Consider the following 19,061-nt stretch of genomic DNA (forward strand, 5'->3'; position numbering starts at 1 on the left):
CACGAATTTAGTCAAGGTCATTCAAAACTTTGAGAACCACTCCAGCCTTGTATGCTTCTTTTTGAAAATGCTTGATCCAAAGTCTGCCTCAGCTGATTCAGCTTTGCACAGCTTGTACACTAAGCCCTTGCTTGTGGCCACTGGCAGCAGGCAGCAAGTGAGGGTGGCATTTGATGAGAAAGGCAGGAGGTTCTGAGTGAGGAGAGGTGCTGGCAACATTCTCTGCATCCTCTCCTGCAGTCATGGCCTGCCTCATGGGCTTGTGGCTGCGAGGTCCCCATTAAGTGCTTCCGCCTGTGGGCTAAGAGCCCAGTACCACTAAACACAGAGGGGTGTCGACAAGTAAATCAGGTGCCCACCCTGAGGGCTGGAGAATGAAGTTCATTTGGAGCTAATTCAGGAGAACTACTCAGTTATTCTCATATTCATCTGTTTCCCAGAGTAAAAGAATAGCACCCAGAAAGTCTGGGGTGAGCCAGAGACTTAGTGCTGCAAGCTTGGGTTTCCTGATCCGTTGTCAGCTCATCAAGGCCAAGTAATGATGCAGCTGCCTGAGCCCATTTGTGTTCTTCTAGCAAAGCACACCAAAGCCTATGTCTTCTGAAGCTCTTCCATCTCATTTTACACCTAACACTGTTATCTGACCCAGCTTTAATGACTCCACAACTAAGAGCAGCAGGTATATATTGGTTAACTTTTCTCCCTTCTTTTGGTTCACCTGGTGGCCTTGTGAAAGGAGGAAGTTTTCCCCAAGCATAATTTGCTTCAAAAAATTGAGACAAATAGGAAATGTCATCAAAAAAAAAGAAAAAGAAAATCACTGAAATGGTTTGATCTCATCTGACCTTTATCAATATTTACCTGTTAAAAAGGTGCTTTGAAGACCAGAAGAAAAATAGGAAAAATGCATCAATTACCAACCTCGCTTTTCTTCCCTATGGCTTAAATCAAGTGGGACTGAGTTCAGGGTAACCTTCCACAACACTGAAGGGCCTTATCAGGGATTTTCCTTATGGTCTGCAATAAATACAGTAACTCTGACAGTTGCATTTTCTGCCAGAAGACAACTATTTGAAGGAGGGGACAAAGAGAACATTAAATTTCTCAAAGCAGCTCCTGCAGGGAATCCCAGGGCCAGCAAGGGTGCACCTGCATGGCAGATACCTGCAGTCAGGTACCTGCCTCAGTGAGAAGATGGTGCCCCCGTGTCTTCATCCAGGTAGTCCCCGGGAGATGTTACTTAGAGCCCAGTGATTAAGGAGCAGGGAAACCTGACTGTCAAGCCTTTCAACAGCTGTGTCTATCTCCATCTTCTCCACCTTTGTCTGGCATCTCTGGGACCCTGCTGGGACGTGCAGACCTGGCATCCCCTGCCCTCTCAACCCTCCCTCTCCCCACTCTGCAGCCATTCTCCAACTTCCCTCCCTCTCTCCACTACCCCAGCCAGGGCACAGTGACAGGAAACCACGCAGTGACTGTGTAAGAATGTCTCCTGTCTACAGCAAATTATCCCAGCTTGTTGGTTGGGAAATGGGATCCAAAATGCCAGCTCAGTCAGATAAAATGCTGAAAAACTCAAAGTAGGTTTTTTACATCACATTCATAAGTCAACATGAAACATGGTTAGATTCCTTTTTTTCTTTCCACTGAATTTATATGAGGTATTTTATTTGTCCTTATATTTAATCTTTGCATCCTGAATTTAGTACATCTTCCTATGGCTAAAAATTATCTACAGTCCGTACCTTGTAAATAACAAGGTTAAACTTTACAGAGAAATGTCATGTGTAGGATGTTTGCGGGCCTCATGGTTTTCAGGTAAACCTCTTTGTCCACTTCTGAAGTTATTCTAGTGCCATATGACAATCTGATCGGAGAAGGCAATGGCACCCCACTCCAGTACTCTTGCCTGGAAAATCCCATGGATGGAGGAGCCTGGTAGGCTGCAGTCCATGGGGTCGTGAAAAGTCAAACACGACTAAGCGACTTCACTTTCACTTTTCACTTTCATGCATTGGAGAAGGAAATGGCAACCCACTCCAGTGTTCTTGCCTGGAGAATCCCAGGGACGGGGGAGCCTGGTGGGCTGCCGTCTATGGGGTCGCACAGAATCGGACACGACTGAAGTGACTTAGCAGCAGCATGACAATCTGATAAGACAGGTGATTCAAACAAGTCCTTTCCAGCAGAAGTAGGGATTTCCAATGTTCAGACTTAAAATGCAGTTTTTTTAAAAAATGATTTTTTAAAAAAACTATCATTTTTAATTTCAACAGATGGGTTCTATGGCATTAGAATGTTACAATAATAACTAGCACTGTTAAAGTGGATGATTATCACACTGAAGCATATTGAAAAACATTATCAAGCCATCTGATTTATAAATGTTATGCTGAATATAGTCAGAGTTAGGGAAGTTTCACCAGGAGAAACCCTATAGTTGATCTTCTGCTGAACTAATACTCTATATGCTGGCTGACATTTCGCTCTGGGACTCCTGAATGAAGCAGAACATGAACATTAATTGGTCACTGACTATAACTGAACACTTGCCCTGGAGAAGGAACTGTGTTCCAGAAAAGGTCCTACTCTTTGCTCTTGTCTTATTAGTACACCTGGCTGAGGGGTCAGATTAGGTGAGGGTGACAGCAGTGACCTGGAAGAGACCCAAGTGAATTCATTCATGAGAGTCAGCAAAGACCCCTTATGCAGCCCCCAAGTTACATCTCAGAGATCCAAGTGGCCTCTGCATGGCAAGCCACAGATAAGAAGACATGACCAATACTTGCTTCCTAACAAGGCATCTTTTGGATTACTTCAGGTTCACATGGAACTGCACAAATTAATCATGCTCTCGGCCACAAAGGAAATCTCAGTTAAGTTTTAGAGTAGTATAATAGAGGCTATGATCTGAACATACTGTGATAAAATTAGGATTTTTTTTAAAGCAAGGAGTAAAGTCCTGTGTGTCTAAAAACTAAATAACCTCTGACTTAAAATGAAATCAAAAGGGAAATTATAAAATATTTATAATTGAGTATCAAGGAAAATGCTACAAGTCAAAATGTATAGAACATGGCTAAAGCAGAACCTAGTGCAAACTGTACAGCTTTAAATAAATTTAACAGGATAGAAGAAATGCTGAAAATAAATCATCTCACCTAAAATCCAAGAAAATAGATCAAAGAGCAACAGAGCATATCCAAAGTGTAATTTTTTTTAAAAAAATTCTGAACTCTATTGAAACAGATTTTTTTTCTAGATTCAAAAAGCATAAAATTCTTATCCATGTGGTTGTAGATAGCTGTGCAGTCAGACTGCAACATGATGCTACATCAGTGTGTTCCACTCCTTTCTTTTACCACTTCCACTGAATTTTCTAAACAGGAAAAATTAAAGTCATTAGAAAATGGATTCAGTCAAGCAGCCTCTCACATAAAAACTCTAGAAAATGTCTGGTTTGGTGAGCAGCTTCTGTCCAAAATGAAGAATTCTCTGGTTCAACTTTCAGCAAACACCTTTTAAAGAGAGCCCTGCACCTGCCTGAAGCTGCCAGATTAACGTGTCTTATACACATTTTCTTTCCAGCTAGGACGAACACTGAGGAGCCCTTTCATGAAATTTGTAGCCCATGCAGTTTCTTTCACAATCTTCTTGGGATTGTTAGTTGTGAACGCATCAGACCGCTTTGAAGGCGTGAAAACCCTGCCCAACGAAACCTTCACAGACTACCCAAAACAGATCTTCAGAGTGAAAACTACACAATTCTCCTGGACAGAAATGCTCATCATGAAGTGGGTCTTGGGTAAGCAAGTCACTCTGTCTTTTATTCTCTCCTCTAGTTATGTTAGGCCCTTATTAAACTCTGACTTGAGAAGCTCTTCTTCTCTTGAATGCACTCTTGACAGACAAAACGGTGAGGAGATGACCATCATGGAAGTCAAAGTAACTTCTGTCTGTGCTGGTATAAAAGATGCACAGACCTGCAATACAAATTCCAATTTTGAAAGGATTTGTTTGGGGGGAACAGTCCATACTTTTAATTATATGTGTATTGAAAGTGACTATAAAGTGTATGGGGCAGGGGGCATGTGTTCTTAGTCATTTAAATATAGTCTACTAGAAGCCTAGTTGCTCAGATGGTAAAAAATCTGCCTGCAATGCAGGTTCATTCCCTGAGTCAGGATGATCCCCTAGAGAAGGGAATGGCTACCCATTCCAGTATTCTTGTCTGGAGAATTCCACGGACAGAGGAGCCTGTGGATTACAGTCAATGGGGTCCCAAAGAGTCAGGCATGACTGAGCAACTAACACTAGTAGCCTTAGGAAAAAAGTATAAGAGTGCATAGCTTAAAAGATTTTTTTTTTTTACCACTGAATACTTATACACAGTAAAATACCGGTAATATAAAAATCTAAAAAGTTAGGGGACTAACATATTCTCATTATCTGCGCTAATGAACATAACGAAGCTGTGAAATTCCTTTGTGGTAATATTTTGTGCTGCCAAGGTCTGCCACTAGAATTGCCAAGGAAATTATTCCCATGTGTCTCAATGACTAGCCAAGAAAGGGTATCTCCTTTTCCCTAACTCACAAGAACTATTACTAGTAGAAATAAGCAAGATAAAATAAAACAGACAATGGCTAAAACTGTACATGGTCAAATGTGTAACATATTTTTCTAACACTGAATTGATTGGTTAAAAAAAAAATCAGACTTTGTAAGAAACAATGAAAAACTGCAAAAGTTACAACCAGTGATATTGTATATAACCAAAACTTGATCAATAAATTATAAGATTTTACATCAAAAAGATTTGAATTTGATAGGAATGTTTTGAGTAAAACTAAACCAAAAAAAGACAAAAAATTTATGCAGTATCAAGATTTGATCAGTTAATTAAACTGTCCTAATAATATTCACCACCACCACCACCCCACCCACTCCTAATTGCCTCTCTTAACAACAATTCAATATTAGCATAGCATTCGTCATGTTTACGTTCACAAACATTGAGTCAAAACATATTCAGGGTCAAAGTGTCTGCACTACCAATCAACACATTCACAGAAGAACAAATACTTGAAAAGAGAGCCTAACACCTGCCCTGCACAGTGCCACAGGTTCAACCCTTCTGGCCTAAAAGCACAAGAGCTGAACCACTGAAGAAGGTCCCATAGACCCCCAAGCTGAGAACAACTTGGAATATGGCCTTTAAGCTGCATCTCTCAATCATAACAAGGTAATGAGGAGAAGAATGGTTTGACCCAAAGGGCAGAAGCAGGAAAGCATGCCATGCTTCCCAGGAGCTTTTAATCAACCGGCAAGTCTGCAACCAAAGGCTCACTTAGTGGAGTTGCCGGCACTGAAGTTGAAAAGGAACAGAAAAGCCTATTGTAGAGTGAGTGCTGTGACCTTCCACAGTTCAGAGTCTATCCTCATTCTCCCCAGTATAACGCCCCCACCTCCAATTTAACTAAATTAAGCACTTCAACACTAGATACTTTGCAATGGTCTGAATATTCGTGTCCCCCCAAATTCATATGTTAAGACCCTAATTGCAATGTGATTGTATTAGAAGTAGGGCCTCTGGGAGGTGCTTAGGTCATGAACGTGGAGCCGCCATGAATAGGATTAGTGTCCTTTAAAAGAGACCCCAGAGCGTGCTCTCACCCTCTCTCTGCCACATGAGGATACAGCAAGCAATCTGCAACCTGAAACGTTCTGGCACCACGATCTTGGACTTACAGCCTCCAGAACTGTGAGAAATAAATTTCTGTTCATCAGACACTCAGTCTGTGCAACTTTGCTATAGCAACCCAAATTAAGACATTGTTTTCTTTAAAAAAAAAAACAAAACAAAAACAATTCATATGTTGGGTTTAAGAAAGAAAGTGAAGTCGCTCAGTCGTGTCCGACACTTTGCGACCCCATGGACAGTAGCCTGCACCAGGCTCCTCTGTCCCTGGGATTTTCTAGGCAAGAGTACTGGAGTGGGTTGCCATTTCCTTCTCCAGGGAATCTTCCCAACCCAGGGATCAAACCCAGGTCCTCCCGCATTGTAGACAGACACTTTTCCATCTGAGCCACCAGGGAAATTGGGTTTATGAATAAAACAAAGGATTTACAGCACCACTCACTCACTCACCTCATAACCCCACCTGGAGAGCAGGTATAAGACTAGTGAGTGCAAGCATATTCCCCCTTAAGTGGGTATCCTATCATATGTTACCATGATTCTCCTACTAGGCCATGACATCTTCCTGATTCCATATTTCTCTTCCTGGGTGACAGGGCATTATCACAATAAGAGAGATGTATCTCTAGCTACAGAAGTCCCAGCTTTCAGCTTCTACCCATCAAAGCAAAGCTGAGTTTTCAAGACTGTTACATCATTAGTATTATGAAGGGGAAGGTTTATTTTTCATTGACCTACTTCCTGTTACACTTGAGACAAAAGAAAGATTCTAACTACTTTTTCATACTAGATTTTTCCTCAAACTTTTATTGTAAATAATTTTAAGAATTGGAAATATCAAGAGAAGATTATAATGAACCCTTTGGGCCAATCTCTCATCTTCAACAATTAGTAAATCAAAGCTAATCATTGCTTCATCTTATTTCCCTTCTCGCAACCCTGTAAAATTTTGAGTCAAATCCTGCTGCTAAGTCACGTCAGTCATGTCCGACTCTGTGCAACCCCATAGACGGCAGCCTACCAGGCTCCCCCGTCCCTGGGATTCTCCAGGCAAGAATACTGAAGTGGGTTGCCATTTCCTTCTCCAGTGCATGAAAGTGAAAAGTGAAAGTGAAGTCGTTCAGTCGTGTCTGACTCTTCGCAACTCCATGGACTGCAGCCCACCAGGCTCCTCCATCCATGGGATTTCCCCAGCAAGAGTACTGAAGTGGGCATTTACAAACATTTTGTGTGTATCCTAAATGAAAATTTCTCTTTTACTTTTTTCCAATCTTTATGTGCTGCAAGTTCACTGACATTTTTTCTGAATCATCTGTGATTTTGATCCTCAACCAATGAATTTTTCATTTCAAATACTGTATTTTTCAACCCTTTAAGTTCCACTTGGTTCTCTCTTATAACTTTTATTTCCTTCTTTGTGGTATTTATATTTTCCTTTAAATACTTGAACATAATGTATGTATTTATAGTAAGAACTGTTATAACTGTTCATCATTTCTATCATTTTTGGGTTACTGACTAAACTTTCTCCAGACATGGATCATTTTCTCCTATATCTTGGTGAGTTAGTAATTTCTGATTGAATGATGGACATAGCACATGCTATATTGTTCAGCATCTAGATTTTATTGTCTTCAAAGAGATACTTTGCTTTATTCTGACAGGTTGTTAAATTCTTACAGATGAGTTTGGTCCTTTTCAGACTTTCTCAGAGTGGATCTGGAGAAGCTTTACAATAGGATGGATTATCCTTGTACGAGAGACACACATCTGGGGTCACTACCAAATGGCCTCAGTAATTAACAAAGGCTCTTAATTCTGGAGGGTCAGAACTCAACCATCTCTCCACTCAGGATGAACAGTTTCTGAGCCTTAGAAATGATTCAGCTTACAGCTCTCTGGCTGTTGTTTATAGAGTTTTACTCTATGCATTCCTGACTTAATGTGAAGGGAACATTCAAAAGGATTTTACTTATGTAATTTACTTATGTAAATTTCTGGACTAGTTTTGTTTGTGTTTGGTTTTGTGTTTTTGGTTCTGCATAGTACCTTTCTCTCTGGAACCCTGCCATATAACATCTAACCACTTCAACCTTCCTGAACGCCAATCTCTGTGTCTTCAATTCATTGGGACTGCTTCCATGCTTCTAGGATCCCTACACCCTTCTACACCCTGCACATTGAAATGTGCCTCCAATTAAAAAAAAAAAAAGACAGGGCTACCATGTGACTTATCGTGCTTGCTTCTCTTCACTGAGGATCACAGTGCTGTGCTATTTCCAACATCTGAAAACAGTTCCTTTTTTCCCCAGTTTACTGCTTCACCATGACAGATAATAGAAATCGGGATTCTTTAACAGAACTACAAACATAAAAGAAAATGAATGATCTATTTTCAAATACCCAGTCAGTATTCAAATTTCTTTGAGAAGATAAATTGAATAAATATCTGCCTAGCTTCCTTTCTCTCCTCCTTCGGTCTCTGTTCACATTTTATCTTATCAGAGGAGCTGAGCTGGTAAGAGGAAGCTCTCTCACCTACCCGCTTCGATGAGATGAAACATGAACAGAGACCTCAAGGGAGAGAGAAAGCAGGCTTTGCAGGCATCTGGGTGGAAAGCATTCCAGAAAGACAGTTCAGTACGTGCTGAAGGCTTGGATTCAGGAGCAAGCTGGCGAAGTCTGAGGAACAGCAAAGAAACTACTGTGGCTGCAGCCGAATAAATAAGGGAGAGATGGCAGAGAAGAGGTCACAAGGTCAGGCAGGGCCAATCACACGAGGCCATGGAGGCCATGGTACAGAGCTGAGATGACTAGAAATGACCGGATAGCTCTGATCACAGAAGTGACAGCCCACAGCTTCATTTTCTAGTGGATTGCAGGCTGCTGGGTAGAGAACAGATGATTCTGGGACAAGGGCAGAAACAGGGAAACCAGTTAGGAGGCCACTGCAGTAATTCAGATGGAAAATGGCTGATTTTGAGGAGGTAGTAGAGTAGGTTATATTTTGGAGGTAAAATCTATAATAGTAATTGCTACTGGATTGTCTGTGGGGTGTAAGAGAAAGAAGGTGGTTAAGGAAAATTCCAAGTGTTTTAGTTCAAGTAAGGTATAATAGAGATTTCCTCTAAGGCAGGAACTGCAGCCATGAAATTAAAAGACACTTGCTCCTTGGAAGAAAAGCTATGACAAACCAAAACAGCGTATTAAAAAGCAGACATGTCACTTTGCTGACAAAGGTATGGCAAGTCAAAGCTATGATTTTTCCAGTAGTCATGTAAGGATGTGAGAGTTGGACCATAAAGAAAGCTGAGTGTAGAAGAACTGATGCTTTCGAACTGTGGTGCTGCATAAGACTCTTGAGAGTCCCTAGGACAGCATGGAGATCAAACCAAAGGAAATCAACCCTGAATATTCATTGGAAGGACTGATGCTGAAGTTGAAGTTCCCATACTTTGGTCACCTAATGCAAAGTTGATTCACTGGAAAAGAACCTGATGCTGGGAAAGATTGAAGGCAGGAGGAGAAGAGGGTGACAGAGGATGAAATGTTTGGATGGCATCTCAACTCAATGGACATGAGTTTGAGCAAAGTCTGGGAGATAGTGAAGGACAGGGAAGCTGGCATGCTGCAGTCCATGGGGTTGCAAAGAGTCGGACACGATGGAGTGAATAATAGCTAAGGCAGGAAAGACCAGGGAAGGAGCAGTTTGAAGAGAGACATGGAAATCAAGAGTTCAGTTGAGATTATCTATTAGATCTCCAAGTGGAAATGTCAAGTAGCAAACTGGATATACATGCTGAAGTTCAGAGAGGCTGGGGTTGGAAACATTATTCGAGCATGTCAGTCTATTTTAAGTAAATTACATGCAATACTTCAACTGTGAATATGAATGGATGAACCGAGGACCAAGCCCTCCAGCACAGCAATATTCAAAGGATGGGGAAACAAGAAGAATCTCATCCAGCAAAGGAGACTGAAGTAAGAGAGTGGTGTCCAAGTAGCCAACCAAAGTCACTGTGTCCAGACCCACGGCCTGATCACTTATGTCGAATGGCGCTGACAGATCAGGTGACAGGAGGCCTGAGGATTGACCACTGACTCCAGAAGCAAAGTCCCTGAGTAGCGAGAGGGTATGGGACCCAGCATGCAAGCGGAGGGCTGGTCCTTAGCAGGAGCACGGACACTTCCTCTACTGTACCAGGAGGAAGGTGGCGTTGAGGGCACAGAGCAGGTAGCCTGGTAAGCGCAATGGTAAATGCACTTGCACATGTGAGTTTTCTGTTAGCGTTGTTTCCATTTTCTCATTTTTCCTCCACAAATCCATTCTAGTTATTAAGCATTATATTATATACCAGGCACTGTGCCAGATACCAGGGAAGCAGCTCTAAAATAAGACGAATATTATCTTGACTCTAAATACTTCCTGGAGCTCTTTAATTATTCAATATTACTACTACTAGTAACAACCTTTGAGAGAAAGACACTGAGCATGGTGTTCACTGTCCTCTTCGGGCGGGCAAACCCAAAGGTCCACAATCTGATCTGATCTCTGCCTAGACTTGGAGAGGCTTGAACTGGCATCAGGCCCTTACTGAAAAAGGCCTCAAACACGACTCCCAGGCACTGCCAGGAGAAACACAGCACACGGTTCTCTTCCCCCAGGACTCATGAATGTGGTCCTTTGGACAGACTGGCTATATACAAACACCCGAACCATGACTCCCTCTCCACCAGGGCTGGACAGGACTTTAGCACCCTAACAAGTTCAATGGCTCCTGCAGAGATGGAGAGAGGGGCTGATCACTAAGAGCTGAGGGGCCTTGTCCAGGTGTCCCTGCTTCTGCCCTTATCACCCCTGTGCCTCAGCAGATGCTCAGCACGGGAGCTAGAGATCCACTGCAAATGTAATCAGATTGTGCTGCTTTGCCTCCAAACTCTTTAATGCCATCCTGTCTCGCCCAGCGTGAGAGCCACTGTCGCCGTAAAGGGCTCGCAGCCCTCCACCTCTGTGCGCTGTCTCCCACCACCTCCCCCTCTCTTGCTCTCATTCAGCCCCACTGGCTTCCTTGCTTCAAACTGTTTCTGCCTCAGAACCTTGGCTTAGGCTGGTCCCTTTGCCTAAGAGTTTTCCCCAGGAGCAGTGCCATGGCTCACTTCCTCACCCTCTCAGGTCTGTGTTCAAAAGTATCCTTTTCTAAGTGAAGCCTTTTTTTAACTGACCTATTTGAAAATGTAAGGTCCTCCCTCCCTCACTGCCCTCCTAGTCCCCCTTCTCTTTTTCTACATGCTTTCCTTTGTTTCTTACCAGGCTCCTCTGTCCATGGGATTCTCCAGGCAAGAATACTGGAGTTGGTTGCCATTTCCTTCTCCAGGGGATCTTCCTGACCCAGGGATTGAATCTGTGTCTCTTGGGTCTCCTGCATTGGCAGGCAGATTCTTTACCACTGTGCCACCTAGAAGCCCCAATTAATATTAGCATTTCTGTAGTCAAACAAATTGTAGTCATTTTCATCTTCTGTTAGCTCTCACTCCATGTGGATATCTGGTATTGCCAATGACCTCTTTCAAAGGCTACATAGTGTGTCAATGATCTATTGCTTCTCCAAATCTCTACTGGGCATGTGGGTTGTTCTTCTGCTGTACAATTCTATGGAAGGGTCAGTTCAGTTCAGTTCAGTCGCTCAGTCGTGTCTGACTCTTTGCGACGCCGTGGACTGTAGCCTACCAGGCTTCTCCGTCCATGGGATTCTCCAGGCAAGAATACTGGAGTGGGTTACCATTTCCTTCTCCAGGGGATCTTCCCGACCCAGGGATCGAACCCGGGTCTCCCGCATTGGAGGCAGACGCTTTAACCTCTGAGCCACCAGGGAAGCCCAATCAGAAATATATTCTTCCTGAACTCCAGATGCTTTACTTGATTGCCAGCAGAGTTCTGAGACACTTCTAGATTATAAATCCAGGAGATTTAAAGTGAGGGCAGAGGAGATGGAAGCCACAAGGAGATTAAGACTACATGCAAAGATAGAAGGAAAACCAGGACACAGTATCAAGGAAGACACAAGAAGAGCATAACATAGGAAGGAGAGACGAATTTGCTAATAAACAAGTGTGTTCTCTAGAACTGTAAGATGACCTGCTTTGGAAAGGACCAAATAAACCAGAGATCATAGATCCTTGGCCTGGAGAATCTCCGACATCAGTTTATACCATAGGAACATATCTTTCTTGCCTATCTGATTAGCAGTCATTAGCAGTCACTCTGGGGTAGAGGAAAGAGCTGATAATCCATCATGTGAGTTAGAGACTGTGGCTATACCAATGCTCATCAGAGGACTATAACATTTGTGGTCTGCAGAAAGCCTCTCCACTATGCATGTCACTTCTCCATCTACGTCATGAAGACTCTCGCCCCAACTTTACAGAGAACCTGGCAGTGTTTTCTTAAACAGACACCCAAGTTGAAAGCCCAATTGATGGAGATGTAAATGTCTAGCAAAGTAGGAAAACACACTTAAAGAGAAGAGGAGGAAAGAGCTTGAGACTGGTTATCAAGAGACCCAGGCCTGACTGTGTCCCTTCCTCCTTGGAGGCTCTGCCTCTTTATATTTCAGCTTTCATGTATATAAAATGTGAGGATCAAGTTGCTCCCTCACCCTACCCACCACAGATTACAAACTCTCTGAGGGCAGTGCTAAGTCTTAGCTGCAGAATCATACATGTAAGTTTGACCAAGAATAAAACTGCAAAAGAAAATGGGCTGTGTTTCTCACCTAAATCATTCCTTTGATGGTTTCTTCATTTATTTAGGTAAATTCCGAACAGACTACTTTAACCAAACTGCCAAAATTTCTCCCAGCAAGTCAGACCACGTTACTGCTCCACTTACCACCTTGAGGAGCTATCTGGCTGCTCAGGGTGACTACCTGGATACCGAGCTGCCTGGTCTCCCCGCTCATGGCCTGAAGGAGGGCCTTTCAGGATCTACTGGGCCTTCACTAACCTTCCCTGCTGCCAATCTCCAGCCCCTTATCCCTACCAACCCTTAAGCCATACTGAGCCTCCTGCTGCTGCTGCTAAGTCGCTTTAGTCATGTCCGACTCAGTGCAACCCCATAGATGGCAGCCGACCAGGCTCCCCCGTCCCTGGGATTCTCCAGGCAAGAACACTGGAGTGGGTTGCCATTTCCTTCTCCAATGCATGAAAGTGAAAAGTGAAAGTGAAGTCGCCCAGTCGTGTCCGACTCTTCACAACCCCATGGACTGTAGCCTACCAGGCTCCTCTGCCCATGGGATTTTCCAGGCAAGAGTTCTGCAGTGGGGTGCCATTGCCTTCTCCGTGCCTCCTGCAGTTTCCGAGAACAGCCTGTTCTCCCTCACGTCCACGGCCTTTCAGCCCCTACTCCTTCCCCCAGCTAATTCCTCATGCCAGGAGTCACCTACTTCATTCAGTCAGAAGCATGTGCTGGGTCTCATGACTGTAACACTGGCTGCTCTTATCCCTGTGTCCACACACAGCCTCCTGGACATTCTGATTACGGCATCTGTCACTTTGTAGCACTACTGTTTGTAGACACTCCTGTCTCCAGCACTAGACCGTGTTTGCTGGGGAAGACACAGCATCTTCTTGGCTGCTGTACCCCCAGAATGGTCCCTGGCACAAAGTCGGAGCTCAACACTGTCCAATAAGTGGTGAATGAATTCCTGAACAGTGACGTAGGTCTGTGCCTAGTAGAGAGCATGCAGGGGGCTGGGGGAGCGGGAGGCGACAGTGCAGTGCAAAGAGGGTCCTGAACTCCCTGAGACTCTGGATAATTTTCTTGTCATCTTTGTACACGAGTCTGTCCATCAGTAAAGTGGAGATAATTAGAGTAGGTACCTACCAGGCTGTAAGGAAGTTTTAGAGTTGGAAAAGGGCTTAGCACAGGGCCTGGCACCTAGAGGGTGCTCAACAATGATGAGCTACTAAAAGTCAGAGGAAAGGACGAGCTTTGTTAGAAACATTTGAATCTGTTAATATCATCTCCTTGCCTGGAAAACAAATGAACCCTAAATGAGCCTGAGGCCCAGATCTGTTACAAAGGACCTGCCATTGAGCTGGAGTTTGGATGTTAGGGCTTGAAGGTTGAGGGCTTCTCGGCATATTCTCCCACCTGTGAGTTAACAGAATGCCTAAGTCCCAACTCAATAATCAGAAGGTAACCCAGAAGAACAGACAAGCCTCCCAGGAGGTGGTCTGGGGGTATGGGGGCAGTGTAGAGAAACCCTATGTAGAGAAACCCTATGTAGAGAAAGAGGCTATGGTCATTTAAGGAGTTCACACAGTTAAGTCTCACGGGAATCTGAAGCGGGGAATCCCTTCTGAAAAGCATCTGAGGCAGAGATTGGGGTGAACAGTCTTTTGAACTGTCAAGCCCCGTATCAGCAGCCTGCAGGCCTTACTTAGAACCTGCCTGAATGAAAAGCTACTCATTTCCCTCAAGGCTTCCCAGCATGTCCCAATCTGTTCCCCTGCCAGTCATCCCCATTAATTACCAGTGACCTTGCTCTCTGAGCTCCAGACATCCCTGAGTAAAGGGGTTGCCTGAAGGAGGCTCCAGTGCCCAACATCCTTACCCTCTAAGCCTCTGGGCTCTATATACTCATTGGACTAACATGCTAGGGGCAGGAGTCCAGGGGGCTCAGCTTGGATATAAAATGGTGAACTACCCTCAGCACCTTGGAAGCAGGAAACCTAATTTCACTCACTAAAGTACTTAATTTCACACATTTCTTTTTTCGTTAAGCATTCCTGTTGCTCAAACCCTTGGGCCCATGCTACTTTTACTCATGGCCTTGGAATAATTTAAATTAGTCTGGGTAAGTTAATATGCAAATCTGGAAAGTCTGATGTGGGTGTTGGACCATGGAGGAAATGATTTGCAATCCCCAAAGAGGTGCCTCTATGTTGGTCATAAAAGTCACTTTACTGTAAATAATTTGCATTTCAGATTTACAGAACTTTTAGTGCTGGAAATTACATCAAAATTTCAAGAAAATCAAGGAACTTATCCAAGGTCACACACCCAATAAGTGACCAAGGTAGAATTGAACCAAGGGCTTCCTGAATTAAGGTAATTGATAGCCTGTAATTCTCCTAGTGCTCAGCTAAAAGCAGTCCACCAAGACATTAGGAATTTTAATGAGCAGGGGGAGGGGGCAGGTGCACAGAGGAAAGCAACAAGCATTATTTTTTCCAGCCTGTAATGGCTTTTCCCGTAACACACTTTAAATACCTATTTGAACAGGCACAGATGAAAATACATTTCAGTGTTAATGAAATTTTACTTCACTGAACTACCACAAAAATTTTCAAAGCGTAAGCTTCGGAAGTAAGGCTTTGTGAAGATAAAAAGTGAGAACAAGGTGTGTGTGGTGGTGGGAGTCTTGTAAAAAGATTTTCAATGTTTTGGGTCATTTCCTTTTGCAGAGACTCCAATTTGATACAAACGTGCAGATCTTAGAATCTGTTTCATTAAACAAAGCCACAACTTCTCTAAACAGCTGTGGGAGAGGCAGGAGGAATCTGAGAAGACAGGCCATCCATGTTTGATGCTCAGGAGCCAGGAGGGTGCCAAGAGGCCGGCGGCGTTAACCTTTAGAGAACATGGTCAGTGAGCTGGAACTGTCTCACTAACCAACCAGTTAGTGCTTCTTTTACCACATTAACCTCCTAAGTAAGCAGGTGAAGTGTAACATGGTATAACACAGAATGGGTGAGTTCTGCATCAAATCTTTCCTATGTCTGAGTAGCTATAAACTCTTTGATGTTAATCAGAAAACATTCAAGAGTCTTTTTCCTTCATTAAGTGTTAGTTGCTCAGTCATGTCCTACTGAGTCTTTATGACCCGATAGGCATAGGAACCTGGAATGTTAGGTCCATGAATCAAGGCAAATTGGAGGTGGTCAAACAGGAGATGGCAAGAGTGAACGTCGACATTCTAGGAATCAGTGAATTAAAATGGACTGGAATGGGTGAATTTAACTCGGATGACCATTATATCTACTACTGTGGGCAGGAATCCCTTAGAAGAAATGGAGTAGCCATCATGGTCAACAAAAGAGTCCGAAATGCAGTACTTGGATGCAATCTTAAAAACGACAGAATGATTTCTGTTCGTTTCCAAGGCAAACCATTCAATATTACAGTAATCCAGGCCTATGCCCCTACCAGTAACGCTGAAGAAGCCGAAGTTGAACGGTTCTATGAAGACCTACAAGACCTTTTAGAACGAACACCCAAAAAAGATGTTCTTTTCATTCTAGGGGACTGGAATGCAAAAGTAGGCAGTCAAGAAACACCTGGAGTAACTGGCAAATTTGGCCTTGGAGCACGGAATGAAGCAGGGCAAAGGCTAATAGAGTTTTGTCAAGAGAACGCACAGGTCATAGCAAACACCCTCTTCCAACAACACAAGAGAAGACTCTACACACGGACATCACCAGATGGTCAACACCGAAATCAGATTGATTATATTCTTTGCAACCAAAGATGGAGAAGCTGTATACAGTTAGTGAAAACAAGACCAGGAGCTGACTGTGGCTCAGATCATGAACTCCTTATTGCCAAATTCAGACTGAAATTGAAGAAAGTAGGGAAAACCACTAGACCATTCAGATATGACCTCAATCAAATCCCTTATGATTATACAGTGGAAGTGAGAAATAGATTTAAGGGACTAGATCTGAGATAGAGTGCCTGATGAACTCTGGACGGAGGTTCGTGACATTGTACAGGAGACAGGGACCAAGACCATCCCCATGGAAAAGAAATGCAAAAGAGCGAAATGGCTGTCTGAGGAGGCCTTACAAATAGCTGTGAAAAGAAGAGAGGCGAAAAGCAAAGGAGAAAAGGAAAGATATAAGCATCTGAATGCAGAGTTCCAAAGAATAGCAAGGAGAGATAAGAAAGACTTCCTCAGTGATCAATGCAAAGAAATAGAGGAAAACAACAGAATAGGAAAAACAAGAGACCTCTTCAAGAAAATCAGAGATTCCAAGGGAACATTTCATGCAAAGATGGGCTCGATAAAGGACAGAAATGGTATGGACCTAACAGAAGCAGAAGATGTTAAGAAGAGGTGGCAGGAATACACAGAAGAACTGTACAAAAAAGATCTTCACGACCAAGATAGTCACGATAACATGATCACTGACCTAGAGCCAGACATCTTGGAATGTGAAGTCAAGTGGGCCTTAGAAAGTATCACTACGAACAAAGCTAGTGGAGGTGATGGAATTCCAGTTGAGCTATTTCAAGTCTTGAAAGATGATGCTGTGAAAGTGCTGCACTCAATATGCCAGCAGATTTGGAAAACTCAGCAGTGGCCACAGGACTGGAAAAGGTCAGTCTTCATTCCAATCCCAAAGAAAGGCAATGCCAAAGAATGCTCAAACTACCGCACAATTGCACTCATCTCACACGCTAGTAAAGTCATGCTCAAAATTCTCCAAGCCAGGCTTCAGCAATATGTAAACCGTGAACTCCCAGATGTTCAAGCAGGTTTTAGAAAAGGCAGAGGCACCAGAGATCAAATTGCCAACATCCGCTGGATCATGGAGAAAGCAAGAGAGTTTCAGAAAAACATCTATTTCTGCTTCATTGACTATGCCAAAGCCTTTGACTGTGTGGATCACAATAAACTATAGAACATTCTGAAAGAGATGGGAATCCCAGACCACCTGACCTGCCTCTTGAGAAACCTGTATGCGGGTCAGGAAGCAACAGTTAGAACTGGACATGGAACAACAGACTGGTTCCAAATAGGAAAAGGTGTACGTCAAGGTTGTATATTGTCACCTTGCTTATTTAACTTATATGCCGAGTACATCATGAGGAACGCTGGGCTGGAAGAAAAAGCTGGAATCAAGATTGCTGGGAGAAATATCAATAACCTCAGATATGCAGATGACACTACCCTTATGGCAGAAAGTGAAGAGGAACTCAAAAGCCTCTTGCTGAAAGTGAAAGAAGAGAGTGAAAAGGTTGGCTTGAAGCTCAACATTCAGAAAACAAAGATCATGGCATCTGGTCCCATCACTTCATGGGAAATAGATGGAAAAACAGTGGAAACAGTGTCAGACTTTATTTTTTTGGGCTCCAAAATCACTGCAGATGCTGATTGCAGCCATGAAATTAAAAGACGCTTGCTCCTTGGAAGGAAAGTTATGACCAACCTGGATAGTATATTAAAAAGCAGAGACATTACTTTGCCAACCAAGGTCCGTCTAGTCAAGGCAATGGTTTTTCCCGTGGTCATGTATGGATGTGAGAGTTGGACTGTGAAGAAGGCTGATCGCCGAAGAATCGATGCTTTTGAACTGTGGTGTTGGAGAAGACTCTTGAGAGTCCCTTATACTGCAAGGAGATCCAACCAGTCCATTCTAAAGGAGATCAATCCTGGATGTTCATTGGAGGGACTGATGCTAAAGCTGAAACTGCAATACTTTGGCCACCTCATGCGACGAGTTGACTCACTGGAAAAGACTCTGATGCTGGGAAAGGTTGGGGGCGGGAGGAGAAGGGGACGATGGAGAATGAGATGGCTGGATGGCATCACCGACTCTGTGGACATGAGTTTGAGTGTACTCCGGGAGTTGGTGATGGACAGGGAGGCCTGGCGTGCTGTGATTCATGGGGTCGCGGAGAGTCGGACACGACTGAGCGACTGAACTGAACTGAACTGAGGCTGTAGAATGCCAGGCTCCTCTGTCCATGGGATTTCTTTCCCAAGTAAGAATACTGGAGTGGGTAGCCATTCTCGTTCCAGGAGATCTTCCCAACCCAGGGATTGAACCCAGGTCTCCTACATTGTAAGGCAGATTCTTTACCACCTGAGCCACCAGGGAAGCCTTTTCCTTCATTAGCTGCTTTCAAACCCAATTCTATTTCCTGGAGGAGCAAAGACCATAGTGGTCAACAGCATGGACTCTAGGGCCAGACCTTCCAGACTCAAATTTCAGATCTCCTGCCTCCTATCTGGAGAATATCCTCACTATGGCTAAGGATATGTTAACTGTAAAACTGGGATAATAACAGAATGCACTTCATAGGATTATTGTAAAGATTTGAGGGAGTTAATACATATACATATAATGTGTACACAGTATGTATATATGATAATAAATATGTATTATAAAATGTTTATTATCAAAATATTACTGAATAATTTATTTTTAATCATCTAAACCAATTTACTTTTAATAATTAGTGAAGATAAAGGTAGAGAACAGCACTATTCAGTATGAATATAAGGCAAGCCACATCATAAGCCACAATTTAATTTTAAATGTTCTGATAGCTACATTATAAAAACTGAAA

At 43.2% G+C, this 19,061-nt stretch overlaps 1 protein-coding gene across 1 annotated transcript in view; it reads left to right on the forward strand.

Annotated features, from left to right (window-relative positions):
• The window catches only part of TRPC7 (transient receptor potential cation channel subfamily C member 7), a 143,943-nt gene that overhangs the window by 81,444 nt on the left and 43,438 nt on the right, over positions 1-19,061 (forward strand). The window contains exon 4 of the mRNA XM_055430349.2: positions 3,589-3,805. Coding sequence (XP_055286324.2) covers positions 3,589-3,805 — 217 coding nt within the window. The remainder of the gene's footprint in view (positions 1-3,588; positions 3,806-19,061) is intronic.

This window comes from Moschus berezovskii, chromosome 8 (genome assembly GCF_049115385.1).
Source record: "Moschus berezovskii isolate FMDL1 chromosome 8, NW_MosBer_1.0, whole genome shotgun sequence".
Classification (NCBI taxonomy): Eukaryota; Metazoa; Chordata; class Mammalia; order Artiodactyla; family Moschidae; genus Moschus; species Moschus berezovskii.